The sequence below is a fragment of the Simochromis diagramma genome, unplaced genomic scaffold (genome assembly GCF_900408965.1).
Source record: "Simochromis diagramma unplaced genomic scaffold, fSimDia1.1 OVJJ01000361.1, whole genome shotgun sequence".
Taxonomy (NCBI): Eukaryota; Metazoa; Chordata; class Actinopteri; order Cichliformes; family Cichlidae; genus Simochromis; species Simochromis diagramma.
Window position 1 is genome coordinate 11,725,995 of NW_024386860.1, and position 25,376 is coordinate 11,751,370.

The 25,376-nt window shown below is 38.1% G+C and overlaps 2 protein-coding genes across 4 annotated transcripts in view; one reads left to right on the forward strand and one right to left on the reverse strand.

The window, feature by feature from the left end:
- The window catches only part of rrnad1 (ribosomal RNA adenine dimethylase domain containing 1), a 36,538-nt gene extending 22,157 nt beyond the window's left edge, over window positions 1-14,381 (reverse strand). The window contains exons 1-8 of one of the 2 annotated variants that reach the window (XM_040030555.1): window positions 13,995-14,381; window positions 12,709-12,827; window positions 12,208-12,424; window positions 12,061-12,123; window positions 11,709-11,846; window positions 10,012-10,826; window positions 9,236-9,420; window positions 7,842-9,148 (exon numbers count right to left, since the gene is read on the reverse strand). In XM_040030555.1, coding sequence (XP_039886489.1) covers window positions 9,060-9,148; window positions 9,236-9,420; window positions 10,012-10,826; window positions 11,709-11,846; window positions 12,061-12,123; window positions 12,208-12,424; window positions 12,709-12,827; window positions 13,995-14,096 — 1,728 coding nt within the window. In that variant the 5' untranslated portion in view covers window positions 14,097-14,381 and the 3' untranslated portion in view covers window positions 7,842-9,059. Of the gene's footprint in view, window positions 1-7,841; window positions 9,149-9,235; window positions 9,421-9,987; window positions 10,827-11,708; window positions 11,847-12,060; window positions 12,124-12,207; window positions 12,425-12,708; window positions 12,828-13,994 lie in introns of those variants that run through there. The other variant, XM_040030556.1, reaches the window with a different exon arrangement.
- Window positions 14,382-14,686: 305 nt separating this feature from the next.
- isg20l2 (interferon stimulated exonuclease gene 20-like 2) lies at window positions 14,687-20,377 on the forward strand. Of its 2 annotated transcripts, none has more exons than XM_040030558.1 (4): window positions 14,687-14,772; window positions 15,982-16,709; window positions 17,697-17,897; window positions 18,294-20,377. In XM_040030558.1, the coding sequence occupies exons 2-4, from the start codon at window positions 16,104-16,106 to the stop codon at window positions 18,411-18,413; spliced, it is 927 nt and encodes a 308-aa protein (XP_039886492.1). In that variant the 5' UTR covers window positions 14,687-14,772; window positions 15,982-16,103; the 3' UTR covers window positions 18,414-20,377. The 2 variants fall into 2 exon arrangements, with proteins under 2 accessions (XP_039886492.1, XP_039886493.1); XM_040030559.1 differs by having other exon boundaries at window positions 14,714-15,044.
- Window positions 20,378-25,376: the final 4,999 nt, after the last annotated feature.

Here is a 25,376-nt window from a genome sequence, read left to right on the forward strand (position 1 = left end):
ATTTTATGAGCACAACCACATGCACTAAAAATGTCATTGCGGTCCAATTTAGCCCATAAGTAAAAGGGTATAAATAATGAATGAATTATATGTGGTTTGCCTCTCGATCTCATTGTGCTAAGCACAGATCATGGATCTGTACGACTCCACCAATGGAGTTTCTACAAACAAAACTGATTTAGGAGCAATGCCAAGACCACATGTGAAACTTCAACACAAAATGAGAACCAAACTGGTCTCAGAGCAGCAGTCTTACATCGTAGAGATTAAGAGCTATAGAAGAACAACATGTGGTTATGATTGTGTGCTTTATTTGTCTCTTGGGGGTCTGAGAATGTGCTGCATAAAAATGCTGTAATAAATTAGATTTTGAGATGAAATATACATACACGCAACATATAATAACTGTTGACATACTTTACAAAAACAGCTGCACGCTGCTTTACCGTTAAGAGAATTAGTCGATTGTCTCTTGCAATATGAACCAAAAAACGAGATCAGTGCAAAAAATTATTATGTGAAAAAATGATTTTGATGGAACGAATATAATTCTGTTATAACAAAAACAAAACAAAATAAACCACATAGGTGATCATATTTGCCGTTTCACACACACCCTCACAAATTATAGCTTTAACTTCCATGACAGGTTTGGTGGGACAAAGCTTCTTAAAGTACTGAATGAAAATAACATATTTGATAATTAAGCATCCATCAAGACATATAAAAGCAGTGCTTTGATAGTTTGCGAGTCTGGAGCATTGATGTTTGTGTTGCAGTGCCAAGGAGGAAAAACCTCAACAACGACCTTGAATTGCATAAACCTCGAAAGTGTTATAAGGTTCATCGTTCTGCAGATTGTTCAGAAGAACAAGATTTTGTTCACCAAAACCTTCATGACAGTTTTCAGTCTTCCCAGGAGAATTCAAAACATAGGTCAAGTTGTGCAGTGCTCAAAGAAGCGGCAAAAAACTCAAGAGCTACATCTCAGACAGGTTTTAGGAGACATGCTTAATGTTCACGACAGCACAATCAGAAAAAGACTGAACAATTATGGGTTGTTTGGTAGAGTTGCCAGAAAAAGACTGTTTCTCTCTGAAATATGGCAGCACAGTTTTGGTTTGCAAAGCTGCAACTTAGAACGCCATGAGACCTCTGGAACAATGTATTTTAGACAGACGAGACCAAAGTAGAGATGTTTGGCCAGTGCCATATTTGGAGAAAATCATTGCATATCAACGAAAACACCTCATACCTGCCCTCGTCTGCCACATAAAAACTATGCTTGCCCTCCTTCACAACATTAATTCCTGTCATGTGGTTTTTTTTTCTATTTTTCTTGCTGTTTGGTGGCTCCATCACTTGTCTCTCTACTTGTTTTGAATATGAAATCTACAACAGAATGTTTTTAAAAAGAAAAAAAGATAAAAAAAAAAAAAATCAAATAGTTGGAATTGTGGTTAAGTCAAAGTTTAGACCTGAACCTAAATGAAATGCTGTGGCAGAACCTAGAATGAATAAACCTCAGTGAAACAAATAAATGTTGTAAAGAACAGCAGGACAAAATTCCTCTACAATGATGTTGGAGCTGGATAAAGCCATACAGAAAACCAGTACTTCCAGTTATTGCTGCTAAAGGTGGTTATGCAAGTGGTTGAAGCTAACACTGTGTTTTGTTGGCCTGTGATTGTGTCAGATTATAGTTACATGATAAAACAATGTACTGACATTACAGAATGTGTATTTTGAAAAGAAAAACACAATCGGTATGAATGATATGTGTAGTATATAAGACTGAAGTGAAGTAAAAAAAAAAAAAGTCTTAATGTGTAATTTTACAAAAGCTGTACAAAAAAACAACCAAACAGCTTTAGGATAGCACATGTTATATCTGTGAGCTTTGAGCACTTTAGTCAGTAAGGCTGGAAAGGATAGTCATAGTAGGGTTTTTTGAAGCCAATCCTTAAGAGGTTATCTCTCCTCCTAGGGGAATCTGAGAGATTCCAGCTGTCACTTCCGGTGGACAGCTGGAATGCTGCACAATATTATAACAACATTGTGTTTCTGTTGGACAGAGTAGAGTTACACAACTACAGAAAATAAATGAGTTTGTTCTGGAAGAGAAGGGGAGAGACTTTTGGAGATAACACAGCACTAAGAACGCAGAAAGAATTTACCCCTGTGACCCGATTGTATTGAAAGACTTCAGTAAATCTCCAGAGTGCATCACTTTGTCATGACGCATAAAATGAAGACTGACACCAGAGTTCTGGAAACATGGGTTATAGTTTCAATTATTAAATACTCAAGTTAAAAAACATCAGCAGGGAAAAGTTCTGAATGCCTTTAAGAAGACGTGTGGAAAGATGATTGGACTACACCAGTGATGTCGCAATGAGCTTGACAGCATGGGAAAGTGGAAGTGATGTGGCATAAATAAGCCACCAACACATGGGAAGCAGACAGATGTGTGACTACAAATCTTCCTTATTGAACTTAAAGTTAAGCTTTATATAAATAAAATTGATTTGAAATCAAATATAATAAATAGGATATAATATAAAGTATTACAGTGAACGCAATGTAAACATTTGCAGCAGTAATAGCCATTCAACAATGATGGGAAACATTTTTCTTTTTTAAATTAGTTTTACTTTTGGTATTATATGCACAATTTTCCAATAATACAGTTTGGCATTGTATCAACATTGCATTTTTAATTAGCACACTTAATGTACTTCTAATAAAGCAAACTAAAAAATGATTAATGCTATTTTCAGTTGGGTACTTTCACTGTGACTCTGAGCTGTGGGTAGTGAAAGCAGCAGCAGGAATGTGCTTCCTCTCAAATGTCCTATTTGCTTTCTGTTTTTCTGAACTGAGCTTAACTGCCAAGATTTCTTCTGCATGCTGTTTTCCAGGAGAGGGAAAAAATTGAATTCTTTCACCAGGTATCCAGTTGTCCTGTTTTGTAGTGTTGTGTGTTACTCCATCCTTGAGACAATAAAGAAACAGACTTCCAGTCGGTCCATGATGCTGTTACACGTGTGGGTTCTCATTTGCTAAAACACAGAATAAAGGCAAACTCTCCTGTCTAAACTTATACAGTTGCAGCTGTCACACACTATCTCACTTAAGGTGGCCCTATGGAAGAGAAGGCTCCCTTGTTCACCTAGTTTCAGTATACTGTATACACTTCTCTCTGTACCAACACCATATGCATTGGCTGACTTTGACAATATGTCCATATTTGAAAATCAGCAGATTTGCAGATGAGTCGACATTCTTATCTTCAGCTATGGTGGCCATGAGGACTGATCTGAAGGGCAGCTGGTCTCTCCCTTAGATATAGGGTGAAGGACAGAGCCACACAGGAAAAGCTTAGAAGCCAGTTGAAGTGGTTTGGGAGTCAGGCAAGGATGCCTCCTAGATTTGATTGGGATTACAATCATTTATACTTTAAACTGCATTGCAATACAAAATTACATTCACACTGTTGAATAGAGGGTATTTTTCCACTGAACAAGGTCAAGCTAAGAGCTTCCCCATTTTCAGTTTCTGTTCTCCCCTGATGTACCAGACTGTCTCTTAGCTTTGACCTAGGTCAAGCTTACACAAGCATCATCAGAGATTTCAGTTACCTATTCCAGTATGCAGGATATAACAACCAGTGATGGGAAAAATGGCGTTACTTTTTTCAGTAACTAAAGAGTAATCCAACTAATTCCTATATCGTAACAACGCCGTTACAGTTACTAACAAGAAAATGCGGTCCGTTACTATTTTTCAGCAAACAAACGGTTGAAGCTGTGTTCAGCTGGTTCAGCATCTTATATCAGTTGCACGGAAGTAGCTGTAAGTAATCTGGATGCTACAGCTTTAAGCAGCTGCGCGCGCTCCCGCGGACGGTAATCACGATCACTGTCTAGCACAACACCTGGAGCTAAGGGGGCAAAACAATGGCATGAGTGCTGCTGTTTGACTGAGGAAGAATTAAGTAGTCGTGGTAAGCCAATCACACGACCACTTAAAGACAAAGCAACAAGGTGATAGATACCAGTTTTTAAACTGTGTTGATAGGCCACGTAAAACCAGAGTCATGATAAACTATATATACACGTGTGTTTTTTCCTCAATAGTTTCGTCACGTTTACTGTCTAAGGACAGCGCTAGCAAGCACTCTCTGCTTATGAGCAAAACAAAAAACAAAAAACAAAACAGGGGACGTTTTAGGAGTGAGAGAGTGAGATAGAGAGAGAGAGAGCAGAAAGAGAGAGAGAGAGGGAGTTTTGAGATGTGAGAGATTTGTGACGTTTAGCGTGTTTGGGGTGTGTAGTTAATGTGTTGTCTTGTGTAGTTAGCGTGTAGTGTTGTGGATAGTTTTGTGTTGTGTGTCAGAACAATGAGGAGACTGCTGTCTCCAGGTAGAAACAGGAGTGATACACCTGCTGCTGTCAGACCTGCAGGTATCAGGCTGTGATGTTCTCCTTTATAGTGGACAGAAATATTTGGAGTGGCACAAATAATTTGTGTGGCATCTTATTGAATACAGAACAGCTGATTGTTCTGTAAATAGTTTGAAGTGGTTATAAAAAAAAAGGGTAAAATGTAAATGGCTGCAAATAACTTTGTTGTTTGTAAAACTTGTGCATATGATTTTAAAATTGACAATTTATATTTGCATTTAAAGTTATGAAATATGATTCATTAAACATGTTTGTGGTTGTTACAGTAAAAAATATAACTTTTTCTACTGTGATTTTATGTTTTTTTGTCTGATTTTAGATCAATTGTGTTAATACAGTATGTAAAAAATGAAAACATGATTGTAAATTCAGACACGTGAGGTTGTGCTGAAAAGGACGATACCAAACAAGGCAAAGTAAATCGTTTTTAAAGGTAAAATGTGGAGGGAAAATCAAAAGTAGTTAAAAATGGCCAATTATACCCTGGACTCCAGAGGGTGAACGTTTTTTTTAAAGTAATGCAATAGTTACTATTCAAGTAATTAATTACTTTTAGAATATTGTAACTCAGTTACTAACTCTTTTACTTACTTTACTTTTTTGAAGAAGTAACTAGTAACTATAATTAATTACTTTTCAAAGTAACTTGCCCAACACTGGTAACAACATAGTGTTTTGTTTCTTTCCATGAACAGGTCCTGACGAGTGAATAGTTTTTCGAGTGAATACGGTCAAATTAAACTAATTTGTTCCGTCCTCATTTACAGTTGCTAAAAGGGGTTAAGGATTTTAAGTGCACCTTAAAATCCTTAAAGTGCGTCCGAAAAATACGGTAATGGTTCCTTTAATGGTCTTAATGTGAAAAAGAATCACAAGTGGGTGAGGATGGCAAAATTAACAAAAGAAGGCCGGCATTGAAGGGAATAAGTGCACTTCACTGAAGACGCTCACGAAGGCCATCTTCAACCGTGACATTCAGGTAAGACGGAGTTCTCTGTTTGGTTGAGTAGAAAGTGGAAGATATGTACAGTTAGTGGAGCTAGTTTATTAGAAGTGGATCCTAAAATTAAAAGAAAGGCACTTGATTTTTTTCATTCGTCCTTCAGTTTTACTCAACATCGTGAACATTTAAGATTTTTCATTTTTTGCTCAGTCACATTTTCATTTTATAAATGTGAACAACATAATGCTTAACATGTTCTCTCTTGTGTCCTCAGACTGGGAACAAAGGCCACTCCTCTGTGGAGGATGCTAGAGCCGCTATGGAGCTTTACAAAGTGGTAGAACATGAGTGGGAGAGGCAACTTGCTGCCAACTCAATGGCCAGTGTGGAAATTTCTTCATTTTCTGAAATGATCACTTTAGTAATAGTAATATTACTTTTTTGTCACTTAGTTACATACATATACAGTGGGGCAAAAAAGTATTTAGTCAGCCACCGATTGTGCAAGTTCCCCCACTTAAAATGATGACAGAGGTCAGTAATTTGCACCAGAGGTACACTTCAACTGTGAGAGACAGAATGTGAAAAAAAAATCCATGAATTCACATGGTAGGATTTGTAAAGAATTTATTTGTAAATTAGGGTGGAAAATAAGTATTTGGTCACCTCAAACAAGGAAAATCCCTGGCTCTCACAGACCTGTAACGTCTTCTGTAAGAAGCTTTTCTGTCCCCCACTCGTTACCTGTATGAATGGCACCTGTTTGAACTCATCATCTGTATAAAAGACACCTGTCCACAGCCTCAAACAGTCAGACTCCAAACTCCGCCATGGCCAAGACCAAAGAGCTTTCGAAGGACACCAGGAAAAGTATTGTAGACCTGCACCAGACTGGGAAGAGTGAATCTACAATAGGCAAGCAGCTTGGTGTGAAAAAATCAACTGTGGGAGCAATCATCAGAAAATGGAAGACATACAAGACCACTGATAATCTCCCTCGATCTGGGGCTCCACGCAAGATCTCATCCCGTGGGGTCAAAATGATCATGAGAACGGTGAGCAAAGATCCCAGAACCACACGGGGGGACCTGGTGAATGACCTGCAGAGAGCTGGGAGCAAAGTAACAAAGGTCACCATCAGTAACACACTACAACGGCAGGGAATCAAATCCCGCAGTGCCAGACGTGTTCCGCTGCTGAAGCCAGTGCATGTCCAGGCCCGTCTGAAGTTTGCCAGAGAGCACATGGATGATACAGCAGAGGATTGGGAGAATGTCATGTGGTCAGATGAAACCAAAGTAGAACTTTTTGGTATAAACTCAACTCGTCGTGTTTGGAGGAAGAAGAATTCTGAGTTGCATCCCAAGAACACCATACCTACTGTGAAGCATGGGGGTGGAAACATCATGCTATGGGGCTGTTTTTCTGCCAAGGGGACAGGACGACTGATCCGTGTTAAGGACAGAATGAATGGGGCCATGTATCGTGAGATTTTGAGCCAAAACCTCCTTCCATCAGTGAGAACTTTGAAGATGAAACGAGGCTGGGTCTTCCAACATGACAATGATTCAAAACACACCACCCGGGCAACAAAGGAGTGGCTCCGTAAGAAGCATTTGAAAGTCCTGGAGTGGCCTAGCCAGTCTCCAGACCTCAACCCCATAGAAAATCTGTGGCGGGAGTTGAAAGTCCGTGTTGCTCGGCGACAGCCCCAAAACATCACTGCTCTCGAGAAGATCTGCATGGAGGAATGGGCCAAAATACCAGCTACTGTGTGTGCAAACCTGGTAAAGACCTATAGTAAACGTTTGACCTCTGTTATTGCCAACAAAGGTTATGTTACAAAGTATTGAGTTGTATTTTTGTTATTGACCAAATACTTATTTTCCACCCTGATTTACGAATAAATTCTTTACAAATCCTACCATGTGGATTCATGGATTTTTTTTTCACATTCTGTCTCTCACAGTTGAAGTGTACCTCTGGTGCAAATTACTGACCTCTGTCATCATTTTAAGTGGGGGAACTTGCACAATCGGTGGCTGACTAAATACTTTTTTGCCCCACTGTAGGATAGCATCACATATGTTTCGTGCTTTGTTCCACACACACAGTTAAGCCATTGTGAGTAAGTTGAAGACAATCAGGCGGCGATTAAGAGAGAGTGAGACCCCTCTAGAACTACATGAACTTATTTCAGCCTCAATAGTTGAAGACAACAACTCCCTTTGCAGGTGCTGATAACGCCAAGGGCGCGAATAGAGTATCAGCGCTACGATTAAGACACGGGAGAATCTGACAGATTAGACCTGCTTATTCCATTAAATTAATGGTTATATTTGTGTAAGACAGTTTCAAACTTTCAGCACTGAGCAAAAGTAAAGAATACATATAGAATTAATAAATATAAATTAAATTATAATTTAGTGCAAATCTAATGTAAAGTTAACAAGTAAGAACAGGTATTGCAGGTATTTTTTTTTTGTATATTAACTTCTACAGAAAAACAAAATTGTTTTAAAATTGCTTGCAGGAGGTAAAAAAATCAACAAAGTTGTTCCAAAAAATGTCTATATTTCTTAGACGTTCAGTGGCCAGAATTGGCCTGGTAAAGACTTGATCAAGCCCACTGGAAATATTAAGAAGGACATAAACTTTGAAGTTTTTACTGTATTTTCACAAGCTTTACAACATAACTCATAAAGCCCTCTCCCACTACTACTAATACACCAAAGTAATTACATAATAAATAAATAATAAATATGAGAAAAATTTCTATTTTTTCACTGTCTAGAAAAAACCCAACATTTCTTAGCATTGAGCTATTACAACTTTTTCTGTATTTTTAAACACTTTACAAACGTGACAGATTTGTTTTTGATTTATAGGCGCATTTCTTTTGTCATGTAGAAAAACTGAGATATACTGCTGAAATTGCTCTTTTTTTAATATTACAATTTTTGCAGGGATTAAATGCATTATGTTTAACTTCTTTATACTTAAAGCAAGAAGAGTTTCTTTGGTTCGGCCTAATTCAGATCAAAGTGGGCTGTATGTTTCCCACAATGTAAAATCCGTTTAGTGTCCCTGCTTTATATGGTTGTAAAAGTGTTTAGGTCATGTTACTATTTGGTCACCAAGATCAAAGTGATCTTCCAAGAATGGTGACTCTATTTTTGAGATGGTAAGAGGTGATTTTGCAACCTGTTGATCTTTTATCCTGAACATAACCTGCTCTAAAGCAGCTTATTGGCACAATTTTTAGGATTTAACATTTCTTGGTGATGACGATGCCCACATCTATCCTTAATCCCCATGACCCTGGATTAGATAAGCACAAGAAGATGGATGGATATATTGTTTACACAAAGTAAAATATGATGTTCCCTTTCTCCTTTACTAAAAATGGCGCAAGAAATAAAATAAATAAAAACAAACCACAAACACAATGTCTGTATACAGAGAAAATTGATACCTAACACATGCATGTCTCTAAGCTGTCATAGAGGCTTTAAGTGATAAACAGTGGTACATGTATGCGTCAGGATCATGATGTTCAGATGGAATAAAAGCTTAAAACCTTTCTTAATATTCAATATTTAAAATTCCTAAAAACAAAGAGTGGTTAAGTGGGAATTCCCCTTTTGTTGTCATTGTCCAAAATCCTTCAGAGCCACCAGCACAAAGTTTCTTGGAGAGAAGTTTGGGTTGAAGAGAGGAACAAGCTGACTGTTCACACCTGTAGAGAGACAGTAGAGGTTTGAGATAAATGGCTACACCACGCAATCATAATATTCAAGTCATGTGACAGCATCAACTGTCCAACCATTCTCTTGGAGGTAGATCATCCTATCCAGCAGCACCATTGTCTCCACCACAGGGGCCAGCAGCAGGGACAAGCTGAAGTACACCACCACCCTGCCCTGTTCCTTCAACATGGCCTCCACTCGCCCCAGGTCCAGGGGCAACTCAGGAGGCAGTCCGACCCGAGCCAGACCCAAACGAGCATATCTGGGAGGGATAACACATGTAGACAAAACAGGACAGGATACTTTAGTCAGAAACTAAAATGATTCTTACAGAACGCAAATTATACATGCAGAAATGACACCAAATCTCTGCCTGTCTTTGTCCAGTACTCCTCCAGGGGCAGAGCAACCAAACACATGTGCCTCTTAAGAGGTTTTTATCTATATCACATATTATGATATCATCCAGTTGCCTAGCAACTACTGAGCAAACAGGGCTAAATTACCAATTCATGGCCTGTATAATATATGATATGAGCACAATGTATTACTTACATTTCATGACTATAACATCTTATTTATATCCACAAAAGTGGATTTACACTTCATATAGTAAAACATTATAATCATGTTGCCTAGCAACCACCTAGCATTGGGCAAAAATGACCACATTTTTGCATTTACGCACTGAAAGGCCAAACAATACTATAACATGGGCATGCACTGTTATTATGAATTTAGTGACCCTCCTCCTGTTGTACCAATTATTGCTGCATTTTCAGACAACTGACAAACCATATCAGCTGAAATGAAAGACCTGTGTAAATACCTGATGGATGCAATTTTTACTCACTCTATAAAAGGTAATAGGTGGGATTTCTTGATGGTCTGGATTCCTGCCCTGCGCAGATCTGGCCTTGTGTCTCTGATGAAGGTCTCAAGCATCGCTCTGTAACAGTGCGACCTGAGCAACTCGCTTTCTTCCCTGAGTCGCCGCACATAGTCCTCAACAGCATGACACGCCCCCTCTCGGGCCTTATAGGACAACTGATGTCCCGACAGCCCTGACACCCAGGAGCTCATCGGGTAGCCAAACTCTGACTGAACTGACTCTTGATCCGGTGTTGGTGGAGCAGGCGGTATGACCAGTCCTGGAGGGGTGGGGTTTTCTTTGGTTGTGATTTTCATGTAACAGCATGCCACTGAGGTGATGCCGCGCACATGCGGGCATTTGACAAAATGGCGGAGGAGGGTGGCACTGAGGTCACCGCAGGCATGGAGACCAGTCAGGACAAAGTTTGGATAGCCTTGCAGGCTGTCTTCCTCAGAGTATACCCCCTCGTGACTGTCAGAGTGGATGCATGAGCAGCAGTTTTCGTCAACGAATTCCACTCCGGACATCTTTTTTGACTTTTGTTGTTTTGACAGTTCAGACTCTTGAGAGTTAGAATCAGAACGAGCATAAGAAGTCTGAACTACATGGAGGCCTCCCTGTTGCACAGAGCCTCGCAGTTTCTTTTTGCTGGGTCCAGATGGAGTTGGGGGACCTTCGCTGACATGATCTGCAGCTTTTAGCTGTCTGATGAAAGCCTCCCACGATGCCTTCGGGTTTACCCAACCGGCGATGTGGCGAGGAAAATTTTGTGCTGGAATGTGAGAGGAGCAGTTCTAGGAAGCAAAAGATGTTCATTAATATTTCTGTTGATATGCACTATAGTAGGAGGTAAAATGTCTATACAATGGATTCATTAAATATAATCATAATTAAAACTGTCACTGATTGGTAAATCACTAAATCATCACTATGTTATTCCCCTAGGCTTTAAAGAACGTTTACGCAAATCTGAGGTCAACATTTCAAACTTAAAGCTTGATCATTAACTGTGTTTTTATCCAGTCTTACTTTTCAGTGAAAAAGCAGAAACCACTACTGTTTGAGACTAGCTAGTGAAGAGGGGTATCTAACAGGTAAAGAAGCTCATATTTTTCCAAGAGTTGATAGAGAGGAAACTACAACTTTAAAGAGTGAATAACTGTGCTTACATTTATCAGGTAGAAATAAACAAATTCCAGGTGAATGGCAATGTTGCCCTGCGTCTGCTAAAGGTGGAAAAGCCCACCGTTTGCTAAGAGGGTCAACAAATTATCCAGAAGGGTGATATGCCAGTGTTTACACTTTGTATTTGCTGCCCCCAAGTGGCAAAAATGGAAGTGTCAGGCTTAATCTTGCCTTTGAACAGACATCACGGAGGATGCAGACTTTAACTCACACTGCTTTGTCAACTCAACACAGTTCAGTTCTTATTTATAGGTTTGGACTTTTTGGACCCAGAATGCTCTTCTTGACAACAAGCTTTTTATAAAGAGGAAAAACATGGAAAAACTATGTTTGAAAATAGTAAATAATAATTAATAAGGAAGAGTCAATGGTAGAGCATTACACAAAATACTTAAGTATCCTATTAACTTTACAGGACATTTAGAGTTCTCTGAGATCCAAACTTTATTTAGAAACTTATAGGTGTGCAATAATATTAGAAAATCACTAACCTTTTTCTGCTTCTCCTTCTCCAAGGCCCACACCAACTGTCCATCAAACTTGGATGCCATAGTAACCAGGGTTGGATCAGCTTCAATAGCAGTCACAGAAAGTCCAAGTCCAAAGGACAGGAAACGAGTCAGGTGACCCTGGTTAGGCAAAAATGGGACTCAGGATTTACTGTGGCAAGATTTACTGCTTCATTTTTGATTTCAACTCTTAAAAATTTGCATGAAAATTGATTTTATAGACTTTTACTACAGAAGCATGAAATCTAATTCCATTCCCATTAACATTAAAGTGCTACCTTAAAAAATGTATTGATGTGCTTATGTGTTAAAATCATGCGACTATGAGTGATACCTGCCCAGAGCCCACATCGACCACTCTGTTGCAATCAGTCTGCTCACAAAGTTGCTTAACCAGCTGCAAATATAAAAATATATATTAAAAACATTCTAAGCAGAAAAGCCAAGACGTGCTAAAGCAGCCACCTGTAAGCATACATACTGTGCCGAGCTTGCGAATCTCATGCTGTTTCTTGGGTTTAACATGCTTCCTGAAAATGTGACCCAGGAGGGAGCTCTGACTGTGATTTTCCAGGAACTCCTTTGGCTTCACTGACCCACCTACTCTGCATCCCTCACTCCTGCTCTCCCTAGGAAATGCCAGAGCATGGGCTGTGGCACGGAAAGCCAAGAGAGTCAGCGGCCACACTGAAGGATATCTGTAATGAGAAAGTTTTTAGGCAATTAATTACCTAATAAGGGGATGTTTTTATTGATATGATATTATATGAAGAGCACAGGATGTCTAATTTATGCTTACTTTGCCTAAATAAACAAATGAATGTATGAATTAATTCAATTTTGTAAAACAAGGCAACCAAACCTTCTGGGCTTTGCTAAAATCAACTTTGCTTTTGGTTCTTTAGTTTTTTTGAGTTTGATTTGGATATCTGCAACCTTGCTTTAAGGATATATAAAGGGCCTAATAACAATCCAGTAGTACCTCCTGTCTTCATGAGTGGCATCCAGCAATAGGTCTGCAATCTGTGGATATGACAGGTCCTGCAACACAGGCTGCCAGCTGCTGGGTAATGTGTGCCACAGATCTTCTGTGAAAAATTCCTGTAGAAGGGATAACAAACTGATAAGAATCCAGCTGTTGCACTGTGTAAATAAGGCTTGATTACAATTCATATACCATACTTTACAGTCATGTGAAAAACTAAGTAAACCCTTACTACCTCCACAGAAATTAGAAGGGTACACAACAGCCACTCAGTGCTAATTAAATGCACTTGATTAACTGATCATCAGCAAGCATGACCACCCTTAATAAAGCAGAGGTTTTGGCAGTTTGCTCATCTGGAGCATTTAGGTGTAATCTACATTCTTTCGAGGAGTGGACGTCCCAGCAAATTCACTTTGAGGTCGGTGCTTAGAGAAACTCCCAAGAAAACCCAAGAGCTACATCTTAGAGTGAGACTACGGGTCTCAGTTAAGATGTTAAATGTTAAAGCTCATGTCAGTATGACAAGAAAAAGACTGAACAAGTATTAACTTGTTTGAAAACAAGTAATTTTTTCACTTGTTTTCAAAATTAACAACTTAATTTTGCAGAATTTGATCTCTACAAAACTGGATCTCTACAAAATTCCTCAATGTCCTTTGGACATATGAATGAAACCAAAGTGGAGATATCTGGCCCTAATGAACAGCACCACATTAGATTATCAGCACATCACACATCATACCAACTACTAAGCACTGTGCTGGAGGGATGATGATTTGGACTTGTTTTGCTGTCACAGGATCTGGGCAGTCATTAATCGACTATGAACTCTGTATACCAAAGTATTCTACAGCCAACTATCAGATCATCTGTCTGACGGCTGAAGCCTGGGTTAAACTAGGTTATGCAAGGGACTGATGATCTCAAGCCCTCAGCAAATCTACAATAGAATGGCAGAAAAAGAAAAGGATCAATGTGTTCCAATGGTCCAGTCAAAGTCCAGACCTCAACCTGAATGAAATGCTGTGATAGAGCCTTAAGAGAGTTTTGCATAAAGAAATTCTTGCAAACCCCAGTTTCACTGATCTACTTGTCTCGCAAAGGTAAACAATCACTCGTCACTAGCTGGCACTATTGGCTTTGACATATACAAAACAAGTAAATAAATGTGCACAATAACATTTAGTGTTAGAGACCTGGTTATTTACTTATGCCAAACGCAACAAAAAACAAAACCACTGGGCAAGCTGCATACTTCAGAAATATCTATCGATACGCACAATTATGTAGGAGTCGGAGAGGTGGCTGTACTGAGACAGAAAGGTGGCGAGTTGCTTGGCTAGTTCCCTCTGCTGCTCCGCTGTGAAACTTGTTGTAAACATCTCGACATCCTGAAGGTAATGCTAACAAGTTAGCTCGTTAACGTCGTTTTAGTTTATTTTTCTAGTTAAGACCGAGTGTGTCTGAAATACCAAAACTATTACAACCATCTCCATAAAATAAAATGTTAACGTTAAAAGTATTTCCTTTAAATGTCTGAACTGATAATTGCTTTTAGCCACTAGCTTGTTTCCGTCGCTACCTACAACTTTCACGTTTTTCGATAGAATCGTGATGCATTTAAGTACTCGCCGTAATTTTAGACACATGTGCACAAAAATTTTTTTTAAATTAGAATCTTAATTTTAAACTTTGGAAAACAGTCTTCTACTTGGTTCCTTATATACATCTGATATGGGGTTTTATTAATAACTTATAATAAATCACTCCCTACTGTGAGCAAATAGTACATTATTTAGGAATTAGTGGAAAGGATACTACAAAAGACGTTTAAAGAGTTTTAGTTTAGTATATGACTCAAAGTTATTGTGCATGTCAATTTTAAAATATTTTATGATTTCAAAGAAATATAATAGAGAGGCTTTGAGATACCAGAGATAAAAGTATTCAAACCAATCTGGAATTTTCAAGATGGACAAAGGGTATCCAAAGGCAACATGCCCCGGATGTAGATCATCTGTTCTGGGCAGGAGGATTCGTTCGGTTCACGTGTAGCAGGTCTGGTTTTATGTTTCTAAAAGTTAATTTTAGACATTTCCTTTGAGGGCATATATCGCTATCGACCGACCAAATGTTCACAAGCAGAAAGAGAAACTGTCCATTGAGAGAGACTGTCAATAAACAGTGTTTGGTGTCCAACGTTAGCGTTAGCGGGCTAACCTTAGCAGTTATTAGCTAATGTTAGTATTAGAAGATATAGCAGTATTAGCAGTAGTGGCATCCACCAAGTGCAGCTGATGAGGTTTCCTGATGTCTGCTCAGTCATCCAGGTAAGGAAATCAGGTTTCCTTACCTTCAGGTTTCCCCAACTTTATAAACAGTACGGTTTGTAAAGTTTGAATCTGCGACACGATGGGGCAGTTACTGTGCCTGCTCATTTACCAGTTGCTTATAAATCCCGTATAAAGTTAGCTTTAAGATTTTATATTTCCAGAATCCCTCAGGTTGCCATGTTAAGTTGGGAAAAGTGTTCACCCTTCCATCCACGACCACAAACTATCAGGTCGCAAAAAGTAAACAATTAAAACAGAAAACATCTATTGTGAAAGGATGGAACAGTACCAATGTTTACATTGTCAATCTGGCAACTTCAATGTTTTCTAGTTTCCCGAACAAGTCCAGATTGATGTTACGTCCCCAAATTGGTTAGATAATTAGATATATGGATACTTTATTCAATTTTACGAGCGAAATTATTGTGTTATAACAACAGGATAAAGAATAAAAATAGTACAGTCTACAATTATAAGCAACATAGTTGAAGCCAAAATGCTACATGATCATAGTGATGACTTTACAACTTGAGTGAAAAAAAGTGCACAAATTTTTATATATACTACAGGGATTAAAAACAGAGCATTTTAAGAAATGAAATGAGTTAAAAAGTAAAGATAAGACTTAGATTGTGCAAGAAATTAGTGAAAATTATATTAGTGAATGATATATACACTCCAAATCTAACAAACGACTGTATAACAGTAAAATACTGAGATATATCTGTAAAATGTTGTGCCTGAGAAGTGTGTTCACCTCACAGAAAGAAGAGTTATTGGACAGTTCCACAGAGAACAGTAACAATGATTTCCTGAAGTGTTCTTTGCCTAGAAAAGTATCTGAAAATTTGCAGGCATTTTCAGGCACTCGGTCTGATTGGTTATAATTCTGCAAATCCAGGCACAGTTTGATAATATTGTGTTTGCCTTGCAGGATGAGACTTCTAAACTGGACTAAACCCAACAAGGACCTGTTGAAGGATTACAAATAAGCAGATCTATGAGATTGTTTTGTGGGAAAGTGTGTGTTTTGAAATTATTTAATTTGATGTAAACATGTCAGACATTTGGATTAATTTATCTCATGATGAAACTGCACCGAAAAAAGCTCCAGCAGGCAAGGTAAACAGGAAAAAAGAGTGGCTGCGTAGAAAGAGGCACAACCGTGGAGCAAAGGGGTACAGGGAAGGTAAACAAAAGAACAACCAGTATAGGCAAGACTTCAGACAGAGCCAAACACCACTTCAGAATGGTGCGTCCATTAAATGCCCACCAGCTTCCACTTCCACACAAAGCAAAAGTTTATCGTATCTGGCCAGTGCACACAGTAGTTCCATGCCTCCATGTGGAGAAAAACCAAAGGAGCCCCTGAAATCATCAGCCAGCAGCCCTGGTTCCTCAGTATCAAGCACCTGTAAGCCCATCACCATGTCATCAGGGAACCCTTCTAAGTATGTCGCTATTGACTGTGAGATGGTTGGCACGGGACCAAAGAGCCTCAGTGAGCTTGCACGCTGCAGTATAGTTTCCTATGAAGGAGATGTGATTTACGATAAGTTTATCAAGCCCTCTGCACGAGTCACAGACTATCGCACTCGATGGAGCGGCATCCGACGCCGTGACCTCGTCAATGCCATGCCATTCACCAAGGCCAGGATGGAGGTGAGAAAAGTGTACTTTTTTTTAAACGATTTAGCATGTTCTTTTACATTGTAAAATGCTTGTCATCAGAGGAGTTAAGAGAGAGAGATTTGGGGAAAAATATTGAATTTAAATGTAAAGGAGAACTCAACAACTGCAAAGATGCTGGAAGATATGTAAGTACCAGTGTTATTATAGCTAATATATAATTTATATAGTTATAGTTAATATAGTTATTAATTTGACAGCTAACCAGCACTAAAATATATTGTCAGATAAAACACATTTTAATCCGGATGAACGCACAACATGTGTGAGGTACCATACAAGTTGCAGCTAGTGTAAAGACACAGTAAACAACAGCAATTAAAGACAACTGCAGGAATAATTTATCATCCTAATCCATTTTCGTCCGTTTATCCTGTTCTGGGTTACAGTTGGTCTGGAGCCTGTTGTAGCTGTCTAGCTGCTATCACAGGGTTTTAAAAGGGCTAAAAACAAAGAGCCTGACAACCATTTACACACAAAATAGAATCTCCAATTGACCTAACATGTATGTGTTTGGAGTATGGACCCACTAATGAAAATTAAAAATGCAAAAATAAAATGAAATGATAATTAAGTTTCCTAACACTTATGGTAGTTAAATGTATTTGTTGTTAGTTTTATAAAAAGCTGTTGTTAAAAAGGGAGCACACTTCTGGTCAGGTAAGGTATCCTTGAAAGGAACTTCACAGTTTCATGCAGACCGGTGCTAATATTAATTAATTTGTTTAGGTAAACCAACTGTTAATTTATATATGTTTTACTGTTTGAATTTATTTACTGGTTCCTTTTAATGGTCTTAATTTGAAAAAAGAATCACAACTGGGTTAAGATGTCCAAATTAACTTTAATTTAGACATTATTTCATTCCATTGTAGTATTTGATTTTTGCAGCGTCCATTACTCTGTATAAACCAGTAAATAAGTAAATAAGATGTTTTTTTTTATCCATTGGTGCTACAGATACTGTCGCTGATTAAGGGTAAGGTGGTGGTTGGCCATGCCATCCACAATGACTTCAAGGTGATTGGTTACTGTCATCCCCCCGAGCTGACCAGGGACACTTCTCGAATTCCTCTCCTGAACCAGATGGCCGGCATTGAAGGGAATAAGTGCACTTCACTGAAGACGCTCACGAAGGCCATTTTCAACCGTGACATTCAGGTAAGACAGTTCTCTGTTTGGTTGAATACAAAATGGAAGATATGTACAGTTAGTGGAGCTAGTTTATTAGAAATTATAATAATTGACATTAATTACACATCTGGACACCAGTAATTTTTTTTATGTGAATCACTAACAGCAGTGTTTTTCTCACAGAATTATATCGAATTCAACACAAATATTTACCATAGAAGATTTTTGGTTTTGAATTATTTTCTTCTTTTTTTTACCCTGGAATCCTCTTTCATGTAGTGGGCTGTTGTCAATGACAAATTTAAACTGAAACCTGGGTAGAAAACCAGTTTTTCAACTAAAAGGTTAATATCATGTAATGTCATCATGATTTTATAAATGTGACCAACATAATGCTTAACATGTCCTCTCTTGTGTCCTCAGACTGGGAACAAAGGCCACTCCTCTGTGGAGGATGCTAGAGCCACTATGGAGCTTTACAAAGTGGTGGAACATGAGTGGGAGACGCAACTTGCTGCTAACTCAACGGCCATGTTGGGGTAAAACACTTGATATGGCGGGCGTGCAGTTTGGACAGCGGAATTTAACTGTCCCATTGTTGTGTGAATAACAAAACCAGGAGAACTGCAATTGCTCATTCAACAAACCGGATAACCTTCTACCAGCTGCCTGAATTTAAATAAAACTGTACTGTTGTTAGTGGAGGGGAAGAATGTGAATATCTGTTGGAGCTGAAACTTCTTCTACATCAATTTAAGCTTGATTTGTACTACTGGATGAAATCTATGCCTTACCATTACATCTGTATCTTCCCAGAAGTGTATCTAGATTGGTCCATTTGATAGTAAAATATGTGAGTAACACAATGATATTGTTTCATTGAAACAATGTGTTGTATCTGGCTTTCTCTAAAAAACTAACACAGTTGCCAGTTTTCAGCCAGTGTTTTTTTTTAAACCATGAAAGTCTGTATACAGACAGATATATTATCGACCTAAAGAAGCCTACATTGAAATATATGGTAGCACTGCAGCAGAAATATTGGTAGAAGTATAACTACCAAGGCTTTTAAATTAAGTTTAATCAGATGTAAGAAGTAATTCTGTACATGCTTGTAAATAATTGCACAAGTAAATTCCAGGAGGAGTCTGCTCACTGCTGGGACTTTCTAGAAGGACGTTGGTGTTGGTATAGAGGCAGGTGTTTTTGAAGACACTTCTCTTTTCCGTTTCAGTAAAGATGAGTGTTTTATATGTATTTGCTGCAAGTCCAACAAGATGAGCTCAGTGTCATCCTTAATGGAAGAGTAATGAAGACGCATTTGTCCAAACTCCAAAAGTAAACATGCAAAAGCTGCAATGGCCATTATGGTCCTGCAGAGATTCAGTGCAGGACTATAAATCAAGCTTTAATTGCAGTAGTTACATTTTGTGTCAGGGTTTTACACTGTGTTCAAATGGTGCTCATGCCACTTGGGGGCAGTCATGTCTTTGCTGGAACATTATTATGTGATGTAAACAGTTTTTAGCTTTTCACATGTTTTTTGTTTTTTTGTTGTTTTTTTTACTAAATCAGCACTGGGCTGTAGTAGGACCGCATTTTATCAAGAGTCATGTAAACACTGCAAATAAATGGTCTCATATTCTTACCATGTGAACGCCAGTGAAAAAGAAAGTGAGCCCTGACTAAAAGAGCGTTAGTCAAACATCTAATTTTATTCAGGACCATAGAACAAAGACTTAACCCAGTGAGTCATCTGTGTAGACTTTATTAATATGTTTTAAGGACCGAATTGTTAATATCACAGACATCTATAAAGCGTGCATTGTTAAATTTATTGGAGTTAGTTATCATTAAAAAACACAAAAATCAAGAATTGATCAACTTCATTCCCATTCCCCAAAATACTTCTGTTTAGACTTCATGGTCCACACTGCTAGCCACTGGTTTGATCTTCCATTTCTCCTGTTACAGGAGTGGTCTGAGTGCCCAGTTAATCATCTTCCCTCTTTCAACTTCTTTTCCACCAAGTTCAAGAAACATAAGTGGTGACTTTCTGAATTTGTGCAATTTCCTATGCAATGTCTGTTGGAATATGTTATTCACTCTACTGTCATCCTGATTTTAAAATCTATAAATCATTACAGCAGTAATTTTGTGGCATTACTGTAATTGGGTGTAAAGAAACCAACAAAACTGAGATAACGTTCAAATACTTATGTGCACAAAACACCGTTTAACTTTTCAGTTTGAAACACTCCTCGCTGTTTTTTTCCACATTAGTTTTTTTAATGTGGAAAAAAAACAAGTAATGGTGCCATCTGTGGCCATTTGAGGTAGTGAAAGATGTCTTTGTAGTGCCCGTTTGCATCAGTGTGTAGAAACTTCATAAGTGGCAGCACATAAAGAGCCCCAAATATGACCATGAAGCTAGTGAGTCTGTGAATGCAGATTTCCTGTCCCAGTGAATTCCTGACCTATTTAAATTAAAGGTTAAAATTGCTTCCCAAAAAAGGTGCCTGGAAGTGTCTGTTGATGTCTGCACCTTTCTAAAATTCTTTTAGAAAGACTTTGATACTATCTCCTCATCTGAACAGCATAAATGAGCTCTATGGTAGTCTCTGATACACGACTGAGGAATAGGAAGTACATCAGTTTGAAAAACGGATGCCTCACAGGTCCTCTGTTGGCAGCTTCATTACCCTTTACAAAGCATTAGTCTCAAAATCAACAGTGAACAGTCGACTCTGGGAAACTGGCCTTGTAGACAGAGTTGCAAAGAAAAAAAAAAGACCTGTCTGGCCCTAGCCAATAGAGGGAATGGTTAAGATGGGCAAAAATGTGCAAACACTGGGCAAGGCAAATTCAAGAAGAAAATAAGATTTTGGGTTAACGGGTTTATTTATAAGACTAGATGCCATTTGTCAGGAAATACCTTTACATTTCCAGTTCCTTTTGGTGGGGAAATATAAAGGCAAAGTGAGAGATTTGTGCATGATCAAAGGCATCATGATAAGGAAAGTTTGACTATTTTTCAATGTGGATACTAGTTGATTGGAGCGGGTTTGTTTTTCCAATAGGACAATGACAAAGCTCCAAAGGATGCAAAAAGTATGCAAAGAAGCTGTGGGCTGGTACTCTGTATTGGAGTCAAGTCACTGGATTTCAACCCCATTAAGCACTTTTGGGAACCAGCCCACCATATAGTGCATACATGTTCTGTCAATAGTGTCTACAGTATGTCTGTGAAGGTTCTCAGTCCAGGTCATCGTAGTCTAAGGAGCTTGAAAAGAAAAGCGTCTGGACTTCTAGTGTCTACGGCATAATCATATATATGCATAACATTGTTTTCCACATATCCTGGCTTTTAATTTGAAAAAAACAAACAAACAAAAAACTCATAAAATGAAAAGCAGAGCACAGCAATTCTAACTTATGTTGTTCCAGATTCCTTCAATAAATTGCATGCTGAATGTCAAAGGTCTACAAGAGTATAATCGCTGCCAGTTGATGATTCTTTTACCAAAACAAAGATTGAAGGACAAAATTTAAAATAATTATTCTTTTTTGTATGTTCCAGTGCATTCTGGTACATCCTGCAGATGCATAGAATTGATGTCTATATCTAAAACATTGCTGTTTTAGCAATCATTATGGCTCCAATGGCCTGATAGCTGAGTTCTGAGATTACTTACAGTTAGTGTTGCTTTTCGTCTCAGAATTCACCCCTTTTTAAAAGTCTTTTGACAGAACAGACCTTGGTCAAATGTCAGATCTGACAAACGGCACAAAACGTATGAATTCCCTGTTTTATTGAAGGCTAGCCTTTCCACAGAGCACATCAGCAGCTGCATCAACATATTTCTACTCTTCTAACTTTACACCACTTTGCTGGTGTAAGCGTACGATTCTTCCACAGTCTCATACTGTTCCACTTTATGTCCCCTTTGGCAGCTGTTTGTCCTTAAAGGTGAACGTATCAGCATTTTTTTCCCCACTGTGAATTCAGCTCTAGTGAATTAATTATACAGAATGCCATCCTTCCTGAGAAAGCAACACCAGACACATCTGCTATAGCAGAGAAGCTCATTAAAATAGTAAGAACATACCAAACGTCACAGGCAATACTGCACACAAACACCAACAGTGATTCACCAGCACTTTCTAGGTCTTTGTTAGAAAATCTCTACATACACCAAAACACCATGCTGTCACACCATGAGAGCTCAGCAGCACAGATTTATTGGATTCAGCACACATCCACTCTGTTTTATACTGGTATTAATTGGGGTAATTTCTTAGCAACAGTGGGTCAGATCTGTTTAATGTGATTGTGGTAGCACAAGGGCACTCACAAGGAGCAGGAAGCCTTGAAGACTCATGTCCTAACTTTAAATTTTAATGTTATGTGTTTTTTTTTAACAGGTTTTTAATCAAATTTATCTCGATAATTTTGCAGGGATGTAACACTGAAAAAACTTCATCCACGGCAGACGAATTAACACCAAGCTATTCACGTCCTTCTTTGCTCTTCTTTTCATAATCTGTTAACAGCTGTTTTGGCTTCTCAGCTGGCAAACTGAGCTCATAACTTTGTATCTGGAAAATTCTGGCAAAACAAGGTAGGTATAGTAGACAACTATTGCTGACCTAACTGCCAAATTTAATGTTATTCAATTCATGTGCAATGCTGGGAAATTTACATTTGAAATAACAAATGTAAGACTGTTAAAAAGGCAACTGGTAACACAACTATTTAAATCATGAAAGTAATATAACATGACATTTCTTTCCTCTATTTTCAACAAATATATTAAACTGAGACATAGATATCAGAAGGCCAGAACCAACCAAGAAACAATACTCCAAATATAATGAGTGTATATTAACACAACATGTTTTAGATACAGAGGCTAAGACACTTGCTACAACAAAAAAGCACATAAGTAACATTACAGAGTAGGATAACAGTGTTTAACCAGCAGAAGTTGTGAGAGGAAATCAATCAATGTCCCAAAAAGCAGGTGCCCCCCCCCCCCCCCACAGACCACTGTAATTAAGTACACCAGTCAGCCAGAACATTAAAATAATTGACAAGTGGAATGAATATCGTTCATCTCATCTTGTTCTACTGGGAAACTTTTGGCCTTGGCTTTCATGTGGATTTAACTTTGACACTATCATCCATCTACTATAAATATAGTTGCAGACCACGTACAGCCCCTTTGTTGCTGTGAAGCGACATGTGGTTTAATCCATTCTCTAGATTATCCCATGCTGTTTATCCCCTCTTAATCTCTTTGCATCTGGCCAATAATGTGAATACTTTGATTTTATTCCCTGTTATTAGATTCAAAAGTGAAAGCCAGAGCTTTAAATTAAAGAGGCTTTGGATTTTCTTCTGTAGCTTAATTAAGTCTAATATTTTTGAAATCTTTTTTATATTGACTATTTCAAATGAGAAACAACTTTTGGCTCACTGATTCTTTTGGTCAACATTTCCCTTTGTTAAATGTGATTGCACATTATTGATTTAAATTATTCTTGAATTTTGAAATTAAAGAAGATTAAGTGACTACCTGCTGGATTAATTAGACCTTGGAATACATGCAAGACCACGGTGTGTGTCATTATGCCATACAATATGGATTTTATGGAATTTATTGCCCCGGGGTCAAGTTATTGGGAGCCAGACTCTGCAGATTACCCTTTTCAGACACATATCACACAGCAAATATATTAGTCATGGCCCAGCCTCAGCTCTATGTGCATAATCAGTTTTTATTGCCCACGTCCAAGCCATCAAGAATTTGTCTGTTTTGCAGATTTCTACAGTAGTTAACCTACAGTACATACAGTGGGTTGGTTGCAGGGTCAGGATATGTGGAAGCTTAAGTTCTTATGCATGTGGGTTATGAAAACTATGCGGGAGGAAATAGAAATCTCTGGAATAAGCAACTTTCTAGATTTATTACAAATCTGTTTAAAATACACTATAAAATAGGGTAGAGGCATATTGAATCCCCTATAATTCGTTCACTCATTCACTTTATCTCACATTAATGGTTTTTACTGTGTCCAGTGACACTCAAGTGCCCAGCAGTGAATACAAAGTTGTTCTTAACTGCTGCTCCCCTGTAACATTTATAGATCTCATAGAATAATTAAATGTATAAGCTTCGCTAATAAATACGCAACATGAACTAGGTCACTCTAGGGTCAAAGAGCTAACCCGTGAGTGGAAAAACTGGTTTATATGACCCTTGGATTGTTTTCTTATTTAACAGTTTATTATTGTTTATTGCAGATATTTAGCATCCACTTTTTGTGTAATATTTTATTTGATTGTATTTGATGGTTTGGGCCCCGAGAAGACTAGCAACCACTGTTGTGGAAGCTAATGGGGTTCCTTATAAATAAACTGATAAACAAACATGTTTATTTTTAGTAATTACAAATTCCATGAACATTTTTGGATGGTGATCTCATGACCTCAAGCACTTATAACATGCTAAAACTACCAGCTTACCTCAATATTTGGTCGCTAAAGTTACATTTACAATCATATTCCAGCTTTGTGGCGCTTTAGTCTCTGAGAGCATTAGTTTTGATACACATATTACTATATGGCTCAACATCACTACTCTTGAGCTCTTTGCCAAAACAAAAGCTCAGAGAAAACTATTTATTTAACACCAAATTAGCTAGTGAGCACATAGACGCACTTTGCAGATTGTAATTGACATTCAAATTGCCACTGATGAATTAGTCACATCAATTTGTGTCCAAAGTGAAGAAACAAACAACAGGAAGTCAGATAACCACAATATCATTATGCAAGAATACTGACTAATTATATTTTGAGATGTTATCTTGTAATTATGTGACACACAGTTTGTGAAATGAGATGCAGATCTCCCAAGATTCTAGCATAAATCATCAGAAAACGTGTCACTTTTTTCCTTCTTTGGAGATCCAGACATGATTGTGAGTGGTAATGTTTTGAGACTACAGCTGAATGCTAATTTTATTGAGTCTGCTGGAAATCTGGGTTAGACTGCAGGCATTAGCCCTTAATAAGGGCATTATATATTAGAGCATTTTGTCAGATTCTTGTGGAATTGTTCCTCCCCCTAGTGGCCATAAATGTCAATTATTGACTCTTTAACTGTCGACGCTATGGGAGAAGAAGAACATTTAATGTCATGCTGCAGTGGGGTGAAAAGAGGTAAGAGATGAATAATTGCATGGTGTATCACGTGAAGTCCCGCATAAGTAAGGTATGATTCCGCTCACCCGATTGAGCCCTAACTATAAACTTTATCAAAAGGAAAGTTTTAAGTCTTAAAAGTTGAGACCTCACTTTATATGTCAGGAGAACTATTTTAAACTTAGCATATATTCTGGAATTAGCAGGGAGCCAATGACGAGAAGCCAGTATTTAAGAAATATGACCTCTCTTTCTTGCACCTGGTCACACGCTCCTGCAGCGTTTTGGATTAATTG

Excerpts from the sequence above, each read along its gene's own strand:
- isg20l2 (XM_040030558.1), top strand. The coding sequence starts at position 16,104 with ATGTCAGACATTTGGATTAATTTATCTCATGATGAAACTGCACCGAAA. Across the intron at positions 16,710-17,696 it reads TCACCAAGGCCAGGATGGAG|ATACTGTCGCTGATTAAGGG; the intron begins GTGAGAAAAGTG and ends TTGGTGCTACAG. Across the intron at positions 17,898-18,293 it reads TTTTCAACCGTGACATTCAG|ACTGGGAACAAAGGCCACTC; the intron begins GTAAGACAGTTC and ends TTGTGTCCTCAG.